At 40.0% G+C, this 25,511-nt stretch overlaps 1 protein-coding gene across 1 annotated transcript in view; it reads right to left on the reverse strand.

The window, feature by feature from the left end:
* Positions 1–25,511, reverse strand: part of THSD7B (thrombospondin type 1 domain containing 7B) — a 538,929-nt gene that overhangs the window by 113,102 nt on the left and 400,316 nt on the right. Inside the window, exon 16 of the mRNA XM_054207661.1 lies at positions 25,394–25,497. Within this exon, the coding sequence (XP_054063636.1) occupies positions 25,394–25,497 (104 nt within the window). The remainder of the gene's footprint in view (positions 1–25,393; positions 25,498–25,511) is intronic.

Here is a 25,511-nt window from a genome sequence, read left to right on the forward strand (position 1 = left end):
ATAATCATCTCTGGCTTCAAATTCTAAGAATGTGTCATCACTGCCAGCACGTAAAATCAAGGGTATTATTTTAATGTAGCTGTTTACCTTCTCATTGTTCAGAAAAATTCTCATTTTGTGTTGCATAATTATTCTCATTATCCTTCAATGTAACACAATAACATATCATTTCTTACACGAATCACTATTGATAAGTGAAAAGGGAGTTTAGGGATAATACGTCAGAAAAAAAAAAAAAAGAAAACTTTAAGGATCCAGACTTGCCGACTACAAGCACAGCCTCATAACTCATGATGACCTCATTTATTTTCTGTATTGATGCTCCTTTATACTTAGAATGAGTTTCTCCAAAATCCCAGGTGGAATATTTTATGTTATTCTTGGTATGTTAATGCAACCCCTAATTATAGACGGAGACCAGAGCAGACATAATACAAGATGTAAGATAAGGCTATGCTGAGACTCAGGTTTAAGTCTAAGGTCCTGATTCTGTAAGGACACAAACACACATCACGTCGTCACTGTGACAGCCCCCTTGGATGCAGCAGCACTCCCTGCAGTGAAGTGTGTCCAAACTCTGGACTTCCAGAAGCAACCCATAAGATAACCATTAAAAATAAGTCTGAGGAAAAGAACAAATGATGCCAGGAAGGGCATCACAGACACAAATCTCATAAAAATAACTGAGGAAGAGCTGGAACAACTAGTTACACAGGAGGAAAACTGCCTCTGAGATCACCGGTATCCCATTTTGTAATTATTAATGATATTGACAGTAGTGCTAAAGGGCTAACAAATGCCACGGAGCAAACAGAGCGCTGAATAAACACGGACCCCAACCAACCTGCACCATAAACAAAACACAGGAGCCCGAGGTGAGGTTGGGAAGCAATAAAGATGGTAAATACCAACTGAAAAGATAAAGGAAAGCAACTGAAATGATTTGCATGAAAAGGGGTCAGGGAAGAATTGGGCAGAAAAGTTGGGCACAGAGCATTAGCATGGAAAAGAGACTGTAACAGGGGAAAGCGACAGAGTTAGAAGGGAAGAAAAAAAAACCATGCAAAATTGTGAAGATCCTTCTCAAGGTAAAGGTGCATGTTTCAGCTGCTCTTCGGGTTGGTTCCTCTCTGCAGCCTTTCCACAATAAGACGTGTACATGGAGAAAAAGACAGGTTAATCTAGGTACAGGAGCCTCAGAAGAAGATGAGTGCCAGCTGCAGCTTTCTGGGGTGGCGGAAGGTCACCTCCAGCGCAGCCCCAGCCAGGGCAGCCATCCCCGTGTGCGTGTGTCTGACCCAACCATAGAGCTCCTCTGCGGCTACATCTCATCGGCATTCACCAGATGGAAAGGGATGAAGAGGTCTGTACGCAAGGTCTGCACACCAGAGGAGCACATCCCTCCCACACCGTTCACTCTTCATGGCCCAGAGCCTCCCAGCCAACACCACAGCGCGAGCACGAGAACGGCGCGGTTTGTCTGAAAGGGATTAAATACGTCCAAGGCTGCATATTAAAACCAGTAAAATCAGTGCAGGCTGATGTCGGTCATTTAACGTCTTAAACTGGACTCACCTCTGTTCCATTTTACTTCTTGGAGTACAATTTTTCTTTGATAATTATGGATAAGGTTATCAATTATTTGGTTGGGAATACATGATTTGAATCTTTCGATTTGCCAAGCTATGTGACCTGATGTTTTAGTTCTCCCTCAGCTGTGAGCCAAGACTGCCCACTGTTTAAGGACAAGTAGGAGAGAAATACATTGCCAGAAAGCCCATTCCTCCTCCCACCCGCACAATGAATGCAGAACGCGGGATTGATACATTAACGTCTAGCACCATTTTCATTTTAATACAAGTGTTTTCTTATTGCAAGTGGTTCACACTCTGCCTGGCTAGAAAGACAAAATAATATGATTTTTTAATGTTTCAAATTTACTTTGGCCAGAGAATAACTGCAATCTGAGTGCTTCCGCATTATGCAATCAGTCTAAGGAATCTTTCACAATTTTTCCCTTTTTTTCTAACGTTATTATAGGTTTTGAATTGCTTTTACTTTCATTTTCTATTAAAAAGAAAATCAATGGAAGTGCATTAGATGATTAATGATAGAAATTATGCTTCTGCTCCTTTCAGAGAGCATAACAAAATACAAAAATATGCTTCCTTTTTTGCCTCTTTCTGTGGCCCACAATTACTAAAATTACTCGAGTTCAATTTATTTGTAGCACCAATCATCAAGTTATATTTAAGATGAATTATTTATTGCACTACTTGAAAATAAAACTAAGACACCCTGTTATATATACACACATTGAGACCACAGCAAATAAAGAGAATCAAACATGCCAAGTAACACAAGAGAGAGAAAATGGAAAATAAACACAACGTTTACAGTATTTCTGGTAACTCCAGTTGGAAAATCACTTAGCTGACTAAGCAAGCACTGACTTTCTTTTGAAAGCTCTGCCTCAGTTATACAGCCACTGGCCAGTGTTTTTAGTGATAACTGGATGAACTTAAAATGTGATGCAGCCTGTTTTATTCCAGCCAGGTCCAGTTTTTGGTAGCACCCCCCAGTCACGTTTCACGACAGCAGCAGAGCGCTCCACACCACAGCCAACTCACGTGGCAAACCCGACCTTCGGAAGGTCTCGGAAGACAAGCCCTGTGAACTTGTCCAGCCAAACGTCCCTTTCAGTCTGCGTTTTTTTTGTTATCAGGTTTGATAAAATTATCCACTTGTATCATCTTTCAGATCACTGGGCATTCGAAAACATTGCGTTATGTTGGTTTAGAAAAATACATTTGAAAATCTTGCTCTGGAAGGCAGGCGCTCTGCCATTCACTCCATCTACCTCTTTACAGTGAACCGCAGATACTCAAGCCAGAACATAACACTAACACACTGACATATTTACAACTCGCCCAACATTACATTTAAAACATTATGGTCCAAGGTAACACCCAAGGATTTTATTCTACCCTTCCTCCTCAGCTCCCCAACTCCCCACCTCTGGTTCTCCTCATCTTGGCATTCAAAACTCCTCGTTGCTCTTGGCCAGTCAGGGACCAGCAACCAAGCCACTGTGGACAAATATGGGCCCATCAACAACTTTTCAACTCATCCTGATGCCTCTTGCTCCCACTCGCCCCTTCTCCTCATTCTCTCCCAGTTAATTCTGTGGTTAATGCCCAAATCCTGTCCAACCAGGCCTGCTCCAAGCCCCAAGTAAGGCAGCGCAAATTAACCTGCCATTGCATAGATCTCCTCATTACAAAACAGGGTTGTGTGGCAGCCTGTTGTCCATTGCAGTGGATTCATCATATTTTCTCCAAAATTTGTATTTTCTCACTGCCTGGCTGCACAATTAACATTTAAGGGAAAATAAACAAGTTTGTCCAAAATATCAGTTCCTCCCTGACAGTACTGCCTGCGCAATGCTGGTTATACCACTGCACCACAGTCAAGATATGCAGATTTGGACTGGTGTAAAATAAGACCAGAATCTGGTCTTTTCTATTTATTTGTATTTTTAACCATGCTTCTCCAGAACTCAGACCACTACGGCACTTTACAGCATACAGACTTGTCGTCTTTATCAAAGTCCAAACCTGCAGTTCAGAAAGTAGTAACATGGAAATCTGGAAACCCTCTCTTCACTTTCTGTATTCCACTCTTAGAAACTGCTGTTAAATTTTTCTGAAGTACCAATGGATTTTGTAGATATGGTCCTGCAAAAAACTTTCCACTTCAACTATCACTTTTCTACAGTAAAGAACAGATAAGAATACTAAATGCTTTAAGGTCTGAAGTCTGGCTGCTCATCTCCAGCCTAAAATTGATGAAACAACTAAATCTACTTTGACCGAAGCTAATAAAAATGCATACTCGAATAATTCGTCTTATCTAAATTAAGTATCTTGCAGCCATCATACAACATTGTCCACCTTGTGAGACAAAATAAAAAGAGATCGAGATCGAAGGGTCAGCACAGTCTTAAGTACACTAAAGGCGCTGTACTTAGATTACAGCTGAGAGTGGGAGAAAGAGATTGTGAAAAATTTCCCGAGGACAACCTTGAGAAATCAAATGTTTGGAGCCTTTCAGGAGATTTGCCCAGTGGGAAACGTAAGTACACAGACTTGAATCCCAGTAAGAGCAAAGTCACACTCTGATGTGTGGGAGTTTCATACATGTATACACAATGTATAAATTATACATAAAGAAAGGCTTTTTATACTTGGTCCTAAACATTTCTAGCACACAGGGGAAAAGTGTTTTACAGAAACCCCACCTCAGGGCATCCTTTCTTTTGCAGGAAAAAAAAAAAAAAAAAAAGATAAACAACACCAAAAAACCCCAAATTCCACAGATCAGACTAACAGTCCAAGAAAGACACATTTCTGTATAGCGGGTATAAAAGACCCTGATTCCCATAAGAATTGGTATTTCCCCTGGGTCATGTTAAATGAACTTTTTTGTGTAAGTAAAGGAGTTCCAATAGGTTTGCCTCTTAAGAATAATAAAAATAGTTACACTCATCTTTCCTTATGTTTGTTGTTCAGACCATTGTCACCGCTAGTGCGTTCCTTTTTACTCTTCTTTTGACGATAACAGATCTAAAGGGACTATTTGCTTTTCCCTTTTGTTCTCTTAAAAAACAAGGTAGAAGATCAGAGAAGATGCAAAGGGAGATATCTTACAGTAGGTTATGTTTTTCTTATGATGATCTTCTCTTCCTTTCTTACAGGCAGAAAAAAAGAAACATTTCGTATTTAGTTGATGCTACTGCTCTCCTTAAATTTACACTAAATCGTTATAATTGAGTGGGGATTATAAAGCAGATGGTATTTCTGCCGAAACAATGGGAAAACTCACATTTATTTCAATAGGAAAAGAACAGATCCTATTACACTTTCTTTTTAATATCTATGATTTGTTTGCAAGCATTTGTTTCTAAAGCAATTACACAATCCAAACACTGATTGATTACTATAGAATTGTTCATGTCTAACAGATACAATATTTGGACACAAAAACTTCTCTATTGTGACTTCTTTACTGTTGGTTCAGACCACATAATTTATGCTTTGTTTAACCAAAAAAACAATCAAATGCAATAAAAGACTAATACAAGTAATACAAGAGAAAATAAATTGCATTAGAACTACCAATAGTTTCCAACCTGCTGGAAGATTATTAGTATTTTTAGCTATTCTTCATGTGCTTCATTCTAGCTGACCCTGGGGTAGGGCTGACTGGGACACTATGCTACGTTTTCTTATATTACAGTCTTCCCAGTACAAACCATTCTGACCTTGGCTGTACTAAATCACCAGTTTGATCCTCATTCCCTCTTTTCACCTGTGAAGTTTTGTTTATCTTTGCTGGGGCTCAGAGCAGTTTCTCCCAGGAAATTGCTCTGTGTGCGAATCTCTCCTGATACTGAAGGCTTCTGCCAGATGTCCTTACAAGATCAGACAACATCACGCTGAAAGCGAGGAGCACTTAAAGCAGGAGAAGGTCATCTCTGGAAAGCAACTTGGAGTAAAATTTTACAGAAGTGTTTACGTTTCATTTTTTTTTGACTTCTTAAAAAAATATTATTTAGCAAAAAAATAAATCCTTAGCATGCCTCTCCTGGCTCGTTTGAAAGTGGTTTAGTCACGAGCAGGTATCTTCAGCTTCTTCATCCTGTAAGAGCAGAAACATCCTCTGCACCTCTGAAGTCCTTGGTGGCCATGCACAGCACCAGGACCTACGCTCGGGACCTGGAGAGGCAGGTCCGTGCCCGCCATGGAGGGCATCAGTACGGAGACAGCAGTGACTCGGACCTGAGACTGCCTCAGTGCCACCAAGCCCAGAGGAACATCTAACCCTTTCTTCCCTGGAGAGGGAACAAAGACTACGGCCAATACACCCAGCACTACCATTTCCCTTAATACCAAGGAAACGTAGTCAGAGGGACTTCCAAAATTTCCCAAAGTAGTAATTAATTCTTCCATTTTAGAATGTTATTTAGGAAATAAAATCCAATGCAAAACCAACTCAGTACTTTGAAAATCCATCAAGATTCACATCACATTTCCTTTTCAGAAGAGAGAACTGATATTCGGAATTTTAAGTGTGTATTTCAATGAAACAGTAAATAGCAGCTTTCTACTTCATCAGAAGCCCAAAGGAAAGGGAACTTTCCACACAAACATGCTGTACTTGGGAAACTAACTCTTACTGTTGCTATAATGAAAGTATAAATACAGCACACTACAAATCCATAGTAATTTCTTTCTATGAGCAAGTTTGACGTGGCACAGCCAAATAAATTAAGATTGTATGGCACTGCAGAACGGAGAGCATCTCCAAAATACTGCGTCGCTATTTTGCCTTTTCTAGATCATTCATCGCATCAGACCTTTGTCTCAATTTCTCTTTAAACCTTTGTCTTGCCCTATTTGAAGACCCACGCTCCAGGGTTATATCTTATCAGTTAATTAACTTTTAGAACAGAAACATAGCAAAAATGACTATATAAACTTTTGCTCACATATATCAAAGCCAATGTCAACCAATGTGTTTCCTGCGTACCTAATCCAGGAGACTTACAATAAAAACCCATCTTCCATTTACAGCCTGAGGCAGAAGCCGGTTTGGCAGAGAGATGTGTGAAGTGACGAGTTTTAGTAGAGCAGTAACGTTGCTCAACAGTTTAAATATTGGTCTAGCTACTAAACTTTATGGCATAAGGTTCTGTCATTACACTATTAAATACCAAGATTTCGTCCACCGTTTTCACTACCTCAGAATAATGCAAAATTCATTTCAGAAAAAAAAAAATTGCAATTTAAGAGGGTTCCCCTCCCCCCGCCTGCCAAAAAAAAAAAACAAACACCAAACCTTGAAGGTAACGCTACTCTTCAGTAGATCAAGGCAACACTAACAGGGGAGTGTGGAGTGGATGTGCATAGATAGTCCTTCACTGTAAATTAATGAACAATTTAGCAACAAAATACTAGAAGGAATGAAAAGCATCACTTTCATTCAGGGCCTATAAGGTCACTGCCAACGAGGCATAAAGGAGAAACCAATTAAGTTGGAAAATTTGAATCAACAAATGAGGAAGAGGAGGATCCTCAGAAGCAGCTTTGATTTTTATTTTACTGGTTCTTCACCCAATAGCAGCAGATCTCATTGATGTGGACTGAAGAAAAAAATCAGGTAACAGAGAACTGAACAAGAGCCAGCGTTTGAAATCATTTTGCCCACGGTTCAAAACGACAATGAAAGACCCAGCAGTGAAAAGGATGAAACGTAGAAAAAAATAAAGAATTTGAATGGGAATCGGAGCCTGAAAGGATGCTGCGAGGGCTGGGAGAGCCTGGCAGCCCCTCATCCAACTCCAAGCACGCCTCTTCCCCCTGGTGAGGATCAGGCCCCCGGGCTCCCACCTCCTCTCATTTCGGAAAAGCTGTGCAATCTGGCGTCGTGATCAGTACAGCCGAATGGAGAAGAACCCAAGACGGGACCCCACAGGCTGTATCCCAGGGATGCATCGCCAGGCAGGGGCAGAAATGGGAAGGAAGCTGGGAAGTTCGTGCTGGGACAGCTCGGAGAGCTCAGCTCCACACAACGGATGGGGAAAACCCCTTAGGAAAAGCAGTCCCTGGAAGGAATCTCACTAAAGGAATGAAGGTCAAGTATGAATTTTATTTCGTATTTTATCTTTGAAAAATAGCAGTGGTTTTCAGTAATAGAGGGAGAAAAATCTATACATAGCAGCCAAGTGCAACACAAGTCATCCCCATTACAGAGTTCAATAAAAAAAATAATGTGTCCTGTAGTTGAAACACTCCACAAAGGACTTCGGTTGCTGAATGTACCAATCTGATCAGATAACAAGTGAGCAGAAGTTTAAGCCATGTCAGGAATTAAGGCAGAAAACGTGGATCCTGACCACAGTCCTGCAGACCACATGGTGAGCAGCTCACCGTTCCTGCGGCCCTGTGAAGGCAGCCAGAGGCAGCCTGCTCCCACCCCTCTCACCTCAACATCTGTGCACACTGCCAAGGGATGTAATGAAGGATGTAAATTTAAGAAAATTCCCCTGAAGGGGATGCCAGCCTCATATGGGACTTTTCCTCCAGCTTTACTACGCAGCCTGTAGCCTTACGTACTTCTGCTGAAGCCAGGTTACCCACAGCTCACGGAAAAGGGCGTCCCCAGTGCCGGCTCTTCTTCAAACAATGGTCCAAATACTGCGATAATCCTGCTACTCACCTTTTTTATACCTAACTAAGGAATAGGATGGAATGTATATTTTTTGCTAGGCATGAGAAACACATGTGTGTTTGGGTTTTTCGGGGGGGGGGGGGGGGGGGGGGGGGGGGGGCGGGGAGGGGGTTGAGGGTTGACGTTGAATTGGTTTGAGTTGATGAGGTGCATCACCGTGGCAGTCATTCCCTGCACACTCTGTATGTCACACAACTGTTCATTAAAATGTTAAAAAGCAATGCTCATTTTCACAGGTATGCTTCCTGTCAAAAAAACAAAACACATACACAAAACCACACTTTTAACATCCATACACTATTTTTCTTAAAAACGAATCTCCTCCAGGAGAAAACGGTCTGTGATTCCCTTGGCAACACAGAAGTATTAAGAAAACCTTGATAATCTGCATTAGAAATTACCTTCAAAGTTTGGAAACTTTAGGAAGCACTGAATGATTTCTTGCAGCGGGTCAAAAGTCAAATACAGACTTTTGTTCAAAAGTACAAAAAAATTAACTATATTCTTCAACTGCATAATGTCAAATTAGAAGCAGAACCTGAAGTTACTGCAAAACATTACGAGGTTACAAAGGCTGTAACTTTTGGCAACACTTAATAAAACAATTAAAAATTCAGATAGTCTAAAGATTTTTTTCACATATTAGTAATATGACATACAAGAATATCAAACCAAAATTAGTTCACAAATTGAAATGGATTTCTGGAAAATTTCTCTCATTACATTGTACATTAGCGACAGTTTGTATAATCAAACGCAAAGATGTTTTCCAGCCTCCTTTAATCGAATGAAACCAAATGGCATCAGTCTTCCACATGAAGATAGTCCCTTTCCTGACATTTGATCTATGAGAAAATTATAAAACTGGGAGGGGAAAAAGAGGTGGATTTCTGACTAAAATACTCCCTTCTTCCCCAGCTCTCTCTAAGGAACGGACCCCACAAAAAAAACACAAGGTAATTGTGCTGTCTTTCAGAAAACTTGAAGTTAATTTACTTGGTTAATTTACATAGACATCACACTTCTACCTAAATACATACATAAAATCCACTCCCATAGGTTTATGCACATATATTTTTTTATATATGTTATAATTAGCTGCCATTCCTGATTTATTTTTTTAAGTGCAGGGTTAAATCTATATGCATTTATTAAGAAACTTTCTCAAGGAAGTTTCCCTAAGAACAGTTTTAAAAAGTCAATAAAACTTCTTATCCTTTAGTTTCAATAAAATGCAAGAGAACATACCGCAGATTTAGATTACCATATCAGTACTTTTGATTTACTCACATTTCCAACGAGAAGACAGGCAATTCCCATATATAACTTTATTCCAAAGCGGTGACCTTGACTTTTAGCAAAAGTTCAATTGCAGGGATATTGGTTTTGAGGCAAGATGAAGGAAGAAAGGAGCTCTCACAGATAAGATAATGAACTGTCAAATGCAGCTTATGAAATACTACTGTTTCAAACAGATGCACTGATTTAATATGTGTTGACAGTCGATTCAAAAATTATGACTCGGTCATTATGTAGCACACCGACTACAAAGCTTGAATTACTTATTTGTTTACCTCGTAAAGCATCAGGCATGTGAACCAAAGACATCCCCACAGCCTTCCGTGTAGGGATCAAAAGTGACAGACTGATACGAAATTAAATACCACATATTGAATGTGTATGATTAACAATATACACAAAATTTGAATTTTTCCAAAGGTAAAGAAAAAAGCATTGAAAAGTACTATTGGTAAAGTTATCGATTACACCAAGATAAAAAAAAAATAACTTCTCTAGCTGTTGAAAATAGTAAAGGAATGCACAAAATGGCTACTTTAACTATTAACCCACTGTCCTAAGTACTCATACAACTGTAAAAATACAGTGAAGCTTAAAAAAACCACCCCAAACCGCAAGATTATCTCCAGGATGTGATGAGAACTGTGTACCCATATAAACTATAAACACAAAAAATAATTTTTTTTTGTCTACTCAACTTAATAAATGCATCAAGTTTTTTCTAAAAAAAAAAAAAAAAAAAAAAATGAGCTGCCAATACTATCTGTCTGCTATCAATAAATGAGAAGTCACGATGAGACTACAAGGTCTTCCAGTACAGTAAACAAGCAAAAGAAGCTGAGATTCACAGGATGCCTTGCATGGATTCTTGTATTCTACATTGTTCAATATAACAAAAGTCCATTTCACACTGCTATATAAAATTATTCTAGAAAAAAATAAGCGTACGCTGGAGGTAGGGACACGGTTACAGTTAAGTTAAAAGACACAAGATTGACAGTCCTCTCCCAGAGAAAGAATGAGCACAGATTGCGAAGAAGTGAGGAAATGTTAAACTCTTTAATGTTTCAAATGCTTATCTGCCTTTCTATCATGTATGTTTAAAATGAAGCTTAGTATACTTTTCATTACAATTATGGTGGGACTCCAGTAACAACCCCAAACAAACATGTTATAAGTAACCACCTTCCAAAAATCAAATTATCCTTTATCAAAAAAACATTGAATAAATGGCAACCAAGAGGCACCTGCTTCCAGTATTAAACTATTCTTTTCAGAGTAACTTACATAAGGAAATAAAGAAATGAGACCTGATGTTTCTCCTCCACGAGAAGGCTGCCTAATGGACCTTGGCCCAGCACTGCACCCACATGCCTCTCCCGAGCCGTGACGGCTGCTCCATCATCTTCACATTACAATTCAGCTAAGGTTTCACTGAGGTTTCACAATAAAGCTATATTTACTCAACAGAGTCTTAAAAACCAAACTGAAAGTGTTTACAGTTACCACATTAACGTATATTTTTGAGTGAAATCCTGTTGTAGCCAATATTTAGCGGGTGAATTCATGTGACTAAAATAGTAACATAAAGGGGTGCAGCTCTTCTGGAAGGACACGCAAATGATGGTGACGTGTTTTATTTTATCTACAAATGATACACCTCTGGGCTAGTCTATGGTGAACAACTGACCTACCGAATGCCTGGCTGATGATTAAAAGGGAAAGGAACATGTGTGCTACACTGGGGAAAAGGACCCCAAATGAGGTAAGCTCACGAGCAAGGAGGAGGACAGCATCCACACCGCTCCATCCGGTGCTACAGGAACACAGGAGGGCTCAGTTCTTCAGCCAATTCATAGCCTGGTTTGGTGAATTTGGTAAAATTTGGTCTGTTGGGGTGGGGACAGAGTAAACTTCACTCAGCTAGACCGCAGGCCATAGGAGGAACCAATGGAGAACATCAGGGTGGAGGGCAGGCTGAAAGAGAATGACCATTAAATTACACAGCTGGGATGGGCAGGTGGACTCGTACATTCATATAAGCGCATCTGCATTAAAGCTAAGTAAGGTCTCCCGAAAGGCTGGGCTGGTAGGGAAAAGAAAATTGAAGAAAGTTGTAGTTGAGAAAAAAACCAAAAGCCAAAGCGAAAGCTCTCCTATGAGGGAATGGGCACAATCATGGTAGGGATAAGCCGGAGTATGAGAGATCAGTTAAGCTCAGTCAAAGGCTGCCCTCGAACAAAAAAAAAAAAAAAACAAAACAAAAAAATAAAAGGTGGAAACTAGGTCAAATTCCTGAGGATTAGCAGAGGGCATTAAAAGTAACAAAGGATCCTTCTGCAAGTGTGGTGAAAACCAGACACTCTCCACTCTCCCACCCTACATCCCAAAAACTGGCCCAGGTTTGCGCCACCGGGTCGTTGAGCGGATCAGCTGCAATCCCGGGAGCGTTAAAATTAGCACCCAAAACAAGGAAGGTCTCAGGCCTCAGGGTTCTCTTTCAGGGAAAAGGCTGTCAAGGATAAACCGGCTATTTTGAAACTGTCTGTCCTAATGAGTCCTGGCTCTCGCAAACTGACAGAAACCGATCTTGATGTGTCAGGAATGAGCATCTTTGAGATCTCACGCAGGAGGCGCAGCTTATCAGCAAACACTCAGCCTATCCCTACAACAGCTCTAGTGACTTTTTTATTTTATTTAAGATGAGGGTTATGGAAACACGAGCCCATAAGCTTATTTTTGATTTGCAGAAAAATATTGGAACAAATAATTATCTCGCAGATAACAACAACTACCACAGACAACAAAACAAAACAAAAAGTTAAATGCATCAACTTTCTTTCTGTAATAGATTGATGGACTCTGGGAAAGAAAATAAAGAATAGTAGCCTTATTTTAGAATAGCTCATTTCCTTGAGGACAAAAATCCTAAAAATGCTCAGCTCTGTGAATCCCAAATGACATCCAAATGACTTTCTTAATAATTAAATTATATTGCATCAAAAAGCACACGCCTTTAGCAGTTTAATCCGTATGCGCGCGCCCTAACCATGAGTAACTGGGTAAGCAAAGATTGGGTGGAGCTGCCATAAAAACATGTAGTATGCTTAGCACTAAAGAAAACCTCTGAAACAGAATAGAGCCTTTTGCTTTATGGTTCTCTCTGGACCTGATTCAACACTGTTTATTACTGACTTTTGTTATTGTATCTGAATACAATTTGATTTTATGAGATCTTAAATATTACCTTTATAAACATTTCATGGGATGTTGACTCTCTACCTGCAAATTGCTTATTTGCTTATTGTATCTGTTCATTGATGCCATTGCAATAGCTTATTTTTGCATTAACTTCTTTGTCGAGTCTAGTTTATCTTCTGAGAAAATCCTGGTATGGAATTTTTAATAAGAAACCCTTAAAAAAAGAAAGATATAACTGTAACTGGTAAAGACATTTTCCCTTACAGCGTTCTGTTTGCAGTATAATTCAATCAGGGAGTTTATGCCAGTCACCATGAGATTTCAACAAAGTACTTTGTATATCATTTAATCAATATGATTTGAGCAAGCCAGAAAGATTTTTTTAAATGGTAGGCTAAATTCTGCACACACCTGCTGCAATTTTACCCGAGTTTCAGACTTCTGCTCTGCCAACGTTCTCCACACATCATTTCTTTCGCTTCCACCATTCTCACTGTGCAAACTCAACACCAATAAAAGCCTGTGGCTGACCTCCGTCTCTACGATACATACCAACTTGTTTTCAAGAATGGAAGACGACAACTGCACTGGGAGAAAATACAATGGGATCGTTGGGCTCCCCTGATCAACCTACTTGACAGGTTAGCGCTAATTGATAGCTATACTCGTCTACCCATCACTTCTACTGCAAGTCTACTGCTACATCCCACAAAGCATATACTCAAGTCTTCCTGAACTGAAGCCCAAGAATTAAGTGTATTTAACTTCTGGAAACACATCAGATGATTATTTCACTCACAGTATACATTTAATACTTGCAAAACCACAGGACCAACTGCAAATCGCTAATATGTTTCATTATTATTAAGCTTGCCCCTTGGAAACATCAGCTCTCAGGGTCAAATGAAATTCCATAATCCCTCTAAATTTCTTTCATGGTCACTTTCAATATTTACGCTTACCTGTGAAATTCATCTCCCTAGGAAAGACAGGCATCTTTCAAAGTCTTCAGATAAGACAATTTAAGCAGAGACATATTTTGCCCTGTTTCTCATCAAAGCACATAAAATTGGAAAGTTTATGCTTTCATACCGGATTTGCAGAGTATTTACATTTAAATAAGCCTTAAAAAAGGCAAGATACATGATCTAAAAACAAAAATGAATAAAAAGCAGCCATTTTCCTATAAATGCTACAATTAATCACTATGATGAACAGATAGAAAGCAATCCATCTTATCGTACCATAGAGCTGATGTAGCTTTTCCTTTCGTACACCACAGAAGTTAATTATTATGAGCAGATGTGCTTAGATTACATGAAAATTTATACTCCATGAAACTAGGCGCTGAAGATATCTATTTATTTTAAAGCACAAATGTATTCCCTGTTTGTTTGGAGGTTTGCTCACATGCAACTTTACCAGCAAGGTAACCCATCCATCTTGCAGGCAGTGATTTTTATGTGCTCCGCTAACTGAGCCTTCCAAAGCAGCCCTGAAAAAGCACCTGCTGCTCAAAGCAACTTCTCACAAACATGGTGTGTCTGATTTGCCCCACAAATTCCCCCATGTGCCCCAAACGATGCCTGCCACGACCGCATCCCATGCTCCAGGGGGTTAAAATGCAACAGAAGAGCTAAATCCCTCCAACTCTCTCAAGAGTTCGTGCCTGCACGGAGCTGCTCGGTTCTGCAGACCAATTTCCTCTTGATTTTCTCAAACATCGTTATAAGTACCTATTACTAAGATGCCTTCCCAGAGCATAAGGAATAAAATAATCCAGCAGTGAAGGCTCGTGGTCAGCAAGGGCAGAGGCTGTGAAAGCCCATATATTCCCGTCACACAGCGACGGCTGGGAGTGTTGCCCTCTCACGTCACACATCCCTTGAGGAAGTCCTGATCTACTTCACCCTGAATTAAACAAATGCTGAAGTAGATGGCCTGCGACAAGCCTATTACATTTTAATAGGCCTGTTAGATTCCCTTGTACTGCGTGCCCCTAGTTCAGGCGTTTCCCTTGCCAACACAAAGACCAGGATAAAAATAAAGATACAGAAATTTAATATCCAAAAGACAGTAGAAAAGAGATAACTCAAAGAAATTTCAATAACATTGGGGCACATATCAAAGAAAACAAATATATATAATAGCAGGACTGAAACTTCAGTGAACTGTCAGGAAGGAACAATAGTACCGACATTAGAATTGACCAAAAAGTGGTAAAAAGTCACATTTGCTACAAGGCTTCACATGCAGGATCCACATTTGACTTTACAAAATACTCCACTTTGGGAAAACTCTGTCAAATCTCACAACATATTATTCCAAACTTTCCTTATTTCGCAAAGCCAATATCACCAATCCTTTAATAAATGATGCACGCACTAGGCAAAACCAGCGGCTGCCAGGAAAAAAATTGACTTTAGAAAAATCTTTGTTAGAAGGTGACAGTTTTTTCATTACTATCTATTGCCATCAAAGTACAGAGATGGCTTTTTCTTTTGTAGTAATTTTATTCCAGTGGAATTCCAATTTTTTTGGATGAAGCTCCTCTTGATTTATTATACTATAAGTTAAGACGGAATCTTCTCCTGAGTCTTTTGAGAAGCAAATCAATGACAATACCGTTAATGAAAGGGGAGATGGGGTGTTTCCAACAGGGAAAATGCTTGGAAGTATTAATGCTGCAATCAAGCTGGTTTCGAAAGCGCTAAACACAGTGCTCAGTATTTTTAATACTTCTGAACATATTTAGAAAGGGTGCCAACAGAAAAGAGCACCGCTGGCTGCGCAAAGCAAATGTGTTATTGGCCATTTCACAGTTACCTGACAAACTCTTGCAAGGGCAAGCACTTCGTAAGTATCCCCGTCACTTCCAGTTACTCTGCTGTCACTTCAGCGCACCCATTTGAAAGTAAGACGCTGGGGATTTTGAAAGATAGTTTGAGCCAAGGTTATTCATTTATTCTGAAATTGAAAACTCATGTCTAAAACCTCTACTGCAGACATAAAGCTACTGGAGTAACATAAATACACAAATTTAGATTCAACGAACATGACATCAGGATTCCTTCTGCACCTTTGTGGCATGTCACGTTTAACAGACTTTGTGCCTGAAGATTTATAGTAAGCCACACTGATGAGCTCTGCCACTTAGGATGCTAATATTCATGTTGAGTATTAGTGCTTAATTATTCAAAGAAACTTGACTCAATAATTTCCAATAAGGAGCGCTTTAGAACTAACGCGGAACAAGGGAAAACGCAAACTGCAACTTTTACCGAGCTCCTCCGAAGGAAATTCCCCAGGCAGTGCAAACGTTAGCTGTCTGACAAGGAACAATATCTGCTATAAATCAAATTCTGCATTTCTTTCAACATCTCCCTTTTTCCTTTCACCAGCAGTTGGTTTTGTCTGTTTGTTGTTTTTTGAGTGGGTTGTTTTTGGGTTTTTTTGGGTGACGGGGGGGGGATGTCCAAACAACTGACGAAGTCCTTTACTATTTCATCGATTTAGGCAGGACCAGCATTTCAACCCAGAACCGTCCATTTCTTCAGCTAGGTAAAATAAATATCAAACTAAGCCCCTTTGGTACCATCGTACTGTAATAATAAACAACCAGTCTTTATCCTTCCAGTTAACGTCTCTGGAATTTCTCACAATGTGGTATTCCACTTGACTGAGACCATTATGGACAAGGAAGAGGTTATTCTGGTAAAGACTGGGAGAATAACATCTCTGGTGTTTTCCTGACAACTAATAGCATAAAAGCTTTTTAATAAACTTGCTTATTTTCGGTCATGCTTCAAGGTTTCCCGTTTAAAGTGTCTGATTGAAGAAAAGTTCTCCTTAAGGCCATTTTCCAGAGAACCTGGATCTTACCCTGCTCAGCGCAGATGAATTTTTAACAATTTCCCTATGAACCACAGCAGCTTTGGCATGAATTATCTTTGGATTTGTAAACAGCACAACCGTGACAAGGAGGAAATTAAAATTTTATAAAAGCAAAAGTAGATCTAAATCAGTACTGAATGAACAGCCTGCAACACGGAGAGGTGAACAAGAGGGACGTGAAAGTGTTATATAAAATAGGAAACAAAAAAGGAGACCAAACGGGACTCAAATGTCTCACGAAGAAAGGATGATTCAATTAAACTGAAAATCACCAAGAAGCCAAAAGAGATTACTCTCTGCAGGGTTGAGCCATGGAACTGAGGTATGCCAGACACAGGCAGAGGCCCAGAGATTAGGAAGAACACAAAAAAACCCAGGTATTTTCATAGCTAGTTACAGTGACAGTTACATGAGCTCATATAAAATATTAAGAATTTTTCATGTTTCAGGTTCTAAGTCAACAAAACACAGTTTTAGGATGAAATGGCTCCTGTATGTCTTATCAGGAGCACACAAGGCTGCGTGATCAGGTCTACTTATAACCCACCCGCGGCCACAGAAAAGATTTCTGTTATAGTTTATAACATCCTCCCCCTAAACCATGAACCATGACCACCCAGGCCCACTGTTCATATAATAAATTTCCTCAGATTTCTAGGAAAAGTCTGAATCAACAGTTCATAACTGTGATTTTAAATCACTGGAAGCTGGTGCTAAAAACAAGTCGTAATCGGAAGGGCCTGTCTCTAGTCTGAGGGAGAGATTGCTCTTCATTATGTCTCTCATTACATCTTTCATCCTCCTGAGTAAGTCTCAGCACAGTTTGGTTCTCCTTGGACCTCTTTCATCTACTATACTCTGTTTAATGACAATCCATCATTTAAAAAAGGACCCCAAAAACGACTTTCACCGATAGTTGCTTAGATCATACAGACTACACGCTAGATGAAAGAAATCTTAGGAGGACCAAAGAGAGCTGAACTTAATCAGAGGGATGAAAGACAAAATGAAAATCTATCTACCCTTACATTTAAAAAGGAGTTTCCTTCAGATAATATGATCTCGACTCCCTCTCTGTACCTGTTAAATACGGTGTGAGTGCTGTCAGATCATTTGGGACTTTTATGATTGAGATGCTCTAGTGATTCCTGTAAATTGTACACATTTGGATGGTGCTGCCTTTGACTTTGAGGTGATTGGGCCATTTCCTATTGATCTAAAACCTTCTTTCCCCCCTTCTTCCCTCCTTCCTCCTAATCAAGGCAGAAATACGTAGCCTGGAAAGCTTTGATGTTCCCCTGCTTTACTTCTCATTATTTTGATCTTTTAACAATCCCTCTGTTGGTACATGCTTGTAGTATACATTTTCAGTGTTTATGCCTTCTGGCTTCAAAAGACTTTTCGACTTGATCAAGACTATTTTTCCCCCCCAGGAAACAAATGCTGTGTGTTGTACTAAGATGCTGATATTTGTTTTGTTTATCAGATAGGAACAGTATATAGTTAAGCTAGAAAACCCGCTTATTTCCTTGTACAGATTGGAATATACTGTCCTGTTTTTGAAGGAAATCAAATATAGGTAATTTATCTGACGCAGTTTTCATCTTTATTTTATAGAGAGTGTACAGATTACTGAGTTGCCTTTGGATAAAACATTGCACTGTAGATTGCTGTCAGGACAAATTTTCTAAGTCTCCTCAATTTTTATATTTCTGGCATAAGGCTACAGTGACAGGAATGAGTTGGAGTCTTTCTTGCTATTAGGTAGCGTCTAAAAAGTAATGCCATGACAATTCTCCTACGGCCTGTGAAATACTCTTATAGCAGCTATACCTGAGGTGGAAGTCGGGCCAGACCCAGACTGAAATATAGTAGCACTGTTTTAAGCATCTTGTGATGCCTGCTGACATCTCTCATGAAAAAAGGAGGGCAGTCGACCATCAATCTTTTGTGAACCACCTGTCACTGGAAAATCAGTATCAATCTTTCTTCCCCTTGTCCTATCAACTAAGACCCAAGGAAAGAAAAATTGGTCTACAGGAACACATTACCTGGAGATCAGTGGGATGTAATACAATACGGCGATGAACTTCCATTCCCCAAACCAGCAGCCAGCTGCAGACTTCACTACAGCCATGCACAGATTTGCATAGACAACTCTGCTACGGAGCCAGGTTTTAAGAAATTGGCCCAGGATGATTTCTATACAAGCAGGTGATTTTATTTCTCATAAATTAAACTGCAGGAACCTAAAAAGCAGCCATGAAATGCTCAGAGACTGATCCGTCACATCTCACATCGCCTCATCTGTCCCTTGCCCTCTCCTCCTGCTCACGGTCAATTCTAATGTTCCAAAACTGAAATAAATCCCATGGAAAATCTGTCTGGGAGAGGATACCTTCCTCACTCCACTGGTGTAGGAAAGGCTGAGAATGCATACACGGCATTAGTATTGTTTTGGTTTTTCTCCTCCTTAGTTTTTCCCTGTTTTCCCCTTTGTGAAACATTGTCACACGTTTTTGCAGGAAGCTAAGCTACTGTCAAATCCACAATTAAACCCAGGCTTTGGGAAATAATTTGAAGATCAAAGCCAATAGGTAAACTGATAGAAATTAGATACAAAAAATCCAGACTCATGTAAAAAAGCATCCATACTGCAGTGATAAATCTCTAAAATTACAAAATCCTCTGCACGAATATACAGAGTTCACCAAGACTGAAGATAAGTTTTAAATGTAAAATGAAGGGTAAACGTTCATTAAGTTCAAGAGATTTTAATTCATTCACTGATATTCACCAGAATATCCTAAATAGTTAATGTCTTTCTGTTAATGAAGTTTGGGTATTTTGCAAAAAGAATCCTAATCTATTGGAATTATTCAGGAAAAAGTTGCGAAGTTTTTATTTGGCCTTAATTATTTGTCATTCTTTACAGTGGCAGGAAGTATTATGAAACAAAAGTAAAAGGGAAGATTACCCCTTAAAAATATTCTATTTTAGGAATCAGAAGAATAAATGTCACAACCTTGGAGATCAGAAGGAAAATATAAGAAATACGTGATTTCAGGATGTACATTTTTTTAGAACAGTGTAATGCTACTCACGCGTAGTCCATAACTCTTGATTCCAGACTTACCTCTGCAGGACCGCTGCCCATCTTTCTACATAGTGCAAGTGCTGCACATTTTTTTCTGTAATGAAAATGTCACTTTTCTGATTTCAGACCATGCTCAGATCCATCCAACTTCTATTTTTGGCCCACCCTTCGAAGCACTCACAATTTGCAAATAGCCAGATATGTTATAGGTGTACTCTGTATTTCATTATACACACTATCAGTGAAAATCCCGAAGACAGCCATGAGTATGTGTCCCCCATGTGAAGCCATCTGAAATGTCCTTCCTTATTGACAGCAAACCACTGATAACAGAGCTTTGACTGCGGTTTTTCAACAAGCTGCACAACCACCTCATCCTGCATTTCTCCAGGTCATACTTTCTTATTGCCCATGGGAGACTGTCACGTTGGACCAGACTCAATGTCTTCCTAAAGTCAGGAGAATATTATCTGTCCTGCTTTCCATTTACCTTACTGCCTAACCTCCAGCCCACTGCCTTGTCAAGGAAAGAAATCAGATTATCAAGAACAAATAATAGTAAATCAATTCTGGCATGGTTGTTTCTTATCACCTTATTACTCTCCGTGTGTTTATAAGCTAAAAACTGCATTATCAGTGACAAGAAAATAACAATACAGACAACAGGTACTTTATGAATTTGCAGTACAATGTAGGGCGGCTACATCGGTAAAGTGTCGGCGAAACGCCAGGAAGACACAACTGATAAAGAGACTGAGGCTCTCCATCCTGGGAAGGCCGCCCCCTGAACATCAGTCCCCATGCCAGATAGACTTTGTTTCACAAACTTGCCTTTCACAAACGAGACTCGGCTCCTGTCCTTACCATGGTAATTATTTTTCCCTCAACTACTTGCTACCAATGCCGCCAGTTGCCAGGCAGGTGTCTTCCAGACAGTGACGCCGGTTGGGACCACTCAAGTTCAGGCTCCCTGCGCCCCCAAATCCATACTCCCACTTGTATCCCCGCAACCACCCATTAGCAGTGGCTCCCTAGCCCGCTATTACCTGAAAAAATCACTGACAAACCCAACGAAACTTCAGCATCGCTCAGAATAAGGCTCAAGGTGCCAGTGTCCTACCAGGAGAAGTTAATATTGGAGGGAGCTCCTGATGACAGGTAAGCCGCTATCGGCAGGACAGATTTATACGCAGGACTGCACTGCAAAGCACTGCTCATAAATATCACCATCTCACTGAAGCAGACCCTGTCTTCGCCGCGTTTACTATCATAAATGTATTCATTGTAAACTTTAGGCCATCACATTGCCTCTAGCCTGTAAATTATAACAGGATTCTTATATGTACCTCCTGAAATTGGTAATTCTGTGCAAAAGCATTCTGCAACTCAAATCACTGTGAATGCATCTGTTAATTTGGCTAATCAGCAGTTATATTAACTACCTACAAAACAGGGAATAAGAACTGTTGGGTGACTATCTTATCGTCAAAAAAAATGGTAATGCTGATGCTTTTTTGATGGCACTTCTCATTATAAATAGGTTACCCATAATATAATTTCAGCAGAAACAACAGTAATGTATTATCAGTCTGTAACACAGTAATGGCCATACACACTAGATAATACAGCTAAAGGATGCCTGTTTGAAATATTTTTGTAGATGCAATGTAAACAGGCAATACCAAAATTCATCTTTTCATCTTACCTCGCATATAACACATTAACTTAGTCATTAATTTGTTGCAAATTGTTTGTAATCACAGTTCTGCCTGTATTTTAGATGAGATTTTGCTGGAACTATCACTGCGTTTAGACACACTAGGAAAACAGTAGATTGTTACAATTTTTGTTCTCATAACTATAAATTTTTGATCTGCATCTCAGTCTCCACCGGGTCTTGTCTGCAATACTCCTATAGCTATCACAGAAGCTCCAGAGCAAGAGCCAGAAACCTGCAATGAAGGAGACAGGAATCAAATTGCTCGAGTCCGGTGCTGCCTGCCATCTACTTTTTCCCACTGTCAATTCATATATCAACTTTTCAACTGAAACGGATTATATTTAACACCAACCATCTTAGCGAAGTCCACGTGGTGTGAATTTACAACCCGGTTAAAGAAGGAGAGAAATACTTCATACGTGCTCTGACAGCAGAGCATACCAAGAGAAATATTCCACTGAGATGCGCGGAGAGGCTGTGCGGTATCGATCCACCCCGCGACCTCAGGTGAGCTGGGGAGAGCGCACTTCTCCAAAGCAGAAGGGTAGTTTCTCATTACTGCGTTGTTGTTGTTTTCCTGTACATAAGCCAATAAATTATTCTCTAAAACTATTCGTTGCTCTGTGTCGCCGCGTTTCCGTATTCTTGCAATGGGGAGCTACGGCTCTGAGTGGGACTTACTGTCTCGTTAATGGGGGAAGATGTAGTCAAATCCCCCAAATGAATCACAGTTAAGAAGTGGCAGGAGCAGAAGAAATAAGATACGCCATGTTCCATTGCTGCAGCTACTCCTTGCTTTTGGAAAGTAACTACTTTTTTTCATAGCCATCCTGTCAGCATATTTCCAAGACTAGTTTTTAAAGCAGAGTCTCATTACATCAGTCTGGTCTTTAACACGTATCTATTTACTTTATCAACGGCTTTTGAAGCAGCCTTCAAAGATACTTGCTTAAAATAGGCTTTCCATCCACTAATTAAACTTTAACAATCCCTTGTAATGAGCAACACATTTTTCCCCCCAAAATGTAAATGTCTAAGGTGGCTGCTCATGCCAGCACAGAAGGGAGAGGTCATTTCTGAAGGATCCTCCATCACAAACATCAGAGAACAGTAAAGTCACTGAAGGGCATCCAAAGCAGAAGCAATTTTCTCACAGTCTTGACACCTTCTAGTAAATTAGTCTCTTGTCAAGGAAAATGACAGCTATACAGCAATAGAAAAGCTTGTAAAGCTCTTCATTTACTGTTAGAAATGTTGTATATGTCACTGTCATGCAACAGTAACATCTCCACCCTGTTTTACTTGAGTGCCCTATCTCAGGGGCTTTTTGCAAATCGTGCCTTAATGAAATTTAAATAACAACTATATTTCTTAGTTCTAAACGCTACTTTTCTCTTATCTGCACGATTGTTTTCTGAATACGTTGGTCCACTGAAGCTGATACACACAATGAAAGGCTGTTGTAATTAGTGTGATATCATTCCAAGATAAAGCCACGAAAACTGCAGCTTCAGACAGCTGTCATCTCTTTGGCTATTCTGCTTATTATTCACAGACAAATTCTGATGTCTTCTGCATGTTATCTAGTACGTTTATGTGCAATTTCAGTTAAAACACTCATGGAACAAGAAAAAAAATTCTGAAAATGGATGCTCTAAGGAACAGCAAGACTGATTATCTTCAGTGGTAAAAGGGTAATTGCTGTTACACGGTAAAAAAGAAATTGGGCAAATTCATATAAATACTCTTTGGAGAATAAGCACTTACTGGCTAAAGATGCTGACACATTATGCAAGCCAATTACTGCTGGTGATACCCTGAATGCAAACTCGTTTGTAGGATGCCTGAATATTGCAGGAAAGCATCTATCAGTAACACCTGGCGTTCTTCCACCGGTGGCACAGATTCCCCTGAAAAGACCCACAGACTCACAAAATCGTACAATACAATTTAGAACGGAAGGGACCTCTGAAGATTCAACGCCTGCTTTAAGCAGCACTGACCTCAAAGTTAGAAAAGGCTGCTCAAGACCTTATTCAGTTGAGTTTTCAGTGTCTCCAAGGAATTTACAGCCTCTCTGGGCAATCTGGGAATTTCCCTCACCACAGCCTATAACTGTTAGCATCTGTTATTTCACTGTGCACCTCTGGGAAGAGCGTGGCTCCAACTTCTTCGTGAACCCCGCTCCCATCAGACACTTTCCAGGCTGAACAAACCCAAATACCCAGCCTCACACCTCAAGTTATTTCAAAAATATCTCCAAAGTCCCCTCTACAAGCTGAAGAGACCCAGCAAGGCGCACAGGCAAACGCCACCCTTGGCTAAATGGCTACTCCCTGACAATATGGTGACACAGCATCTCTTCACATGGGCCAGCTGCTCTTGAAGGGTTCAAGTAGCAGCAAGGTGAGGTATTAACAGCAGCTTTATGAAAGTTTCCCTTACTAAACACTTCTATAGACACGATACAGAATCGCTGAAAATCTAACAGCTTGTTTTTCAGAAGCAATATGGTCAGAGTTCGCAGCTTGGTTTCAGCTGCCTTCTCCATGGAGATCACGCCCCTTGTTTGTAGGAAACGTCTTGAAAATCTTCCATGGGTTTCATCTGAGAACTCATTTTCCTGAAACCCCACTCACCCCCAATAACACCTCGCAGACTGGTTCTATCACAACATGTAATTATAAAAACCAAAGCTGTTTGCAAAAAGCACAGTTAATTACAAAAAGCGAACGTGGCACTGCCACAAATTTTGCTTAAACCCACCAGGTTACGAAATTCCTTTTCCATGATTACCCTGCACATAGCACACAGCCTATGTAATTGTGGGAGGACTCGCCACCGAGCAAAAAAAAGCGTGATACTCTTCTATTATACTTCAAATTCTGTCAGAGTAAGATTAATACAAAGTTCGTGCACCTACTGGAGCATAAAGATTACCTTCCCTTCACATGGAGATTGAGGAATACATTTTAGGACATCTCAATTTACAGAGCTCTCTTTGAAATTCTTGTGGAAAGGCTTGTGGTCAAAACCTAATTAAAGATATTTACTCCTTTGAGCTTTAGTTTAAAACACATTTCTTCTATCAGACACAGCCCACATACTGTCAGGGTTCTTCTTGCTTTTCCTTTGTTTCCAGATTATATAAGAAATTCACTTCATCTTTAAAGAATAGTTTCTACTATTCTTTCCCTTGTGAAGGAGTAAATTATTATGTCAAGTTTCTTCAGTGAGCATACCTGTATAGTAATTTTTTTTTCCAATAAAAATAACCTTTTGTTAAAGGTTTCATTAGATTTCCCAGGAGACTGATAACAGCCAGATCTCCAGCCATCTGCAGGAACCACGACAGGCTCCAATCACCCACCGAACAGTAAAATTCTTCTCAACACTTTTGTTCAGACAAGGGGATCACTGTATTTTCCAAGTGCTAATCACACCAAGGGCAGGAGCCCAAAGCCTTTACCCACGCTGAAATTCTCTAACAGTCTTAATGAAAATCAGGCCTCGGGCAAATTATTACTAAAATTTAAAATCACAAGGAAATTATCCTTTCCATTTTTAGCGCCAAGAACGGATTACTTCATAGAGGCCTATAGATAAGCAGTTCTTTCAAAGCCCACATGCTTCATCTTCAAGCAGAAGAGGAGCAAATTACCGCAAGGCATAAATCCCCTCCTATACTGCAAGCATACTCTCACGTTACTGGTACTTTAACGTCCAGCACAGCAGCAAAACTGTACAATGGGTCCACTTCCAAAACCACTTTATTCTAAGTGCTTCAGTCACTCAGTTTCCAGATTAGCTACTGTAAAGGAGTAGAGACCCTACTTAAATACCACACTCCAGCACCTGAAATATTTGGAGGCTGCATGGAGAAAGCTTACCCCTTGACTGCAAACCACGTCCACATGCCTCGCTATGTCCCGGCGCAGTCTGTCTCACTGAATCCGGCACCAGCACACAGTGACTCCAGCGGTGGGTCTTCCACCTGCCAGAGGAAAA

Source organism: Rissa tridactyla, chromosome 7 (genome assembly GCF_028500815.1).
Source record: "Rissa tridactyla isolate bRisTri1 chromosome 7, bRisTri1.patW.cur.20221130, whole genome shotgun sequence".
In the NCBI taxonomy this organism is placed as follows: Eukaryota; Metazoa; Chordata; class Aves; order Charadriiformes; family Laridae; genus Rissa; species Rissa tridactyla.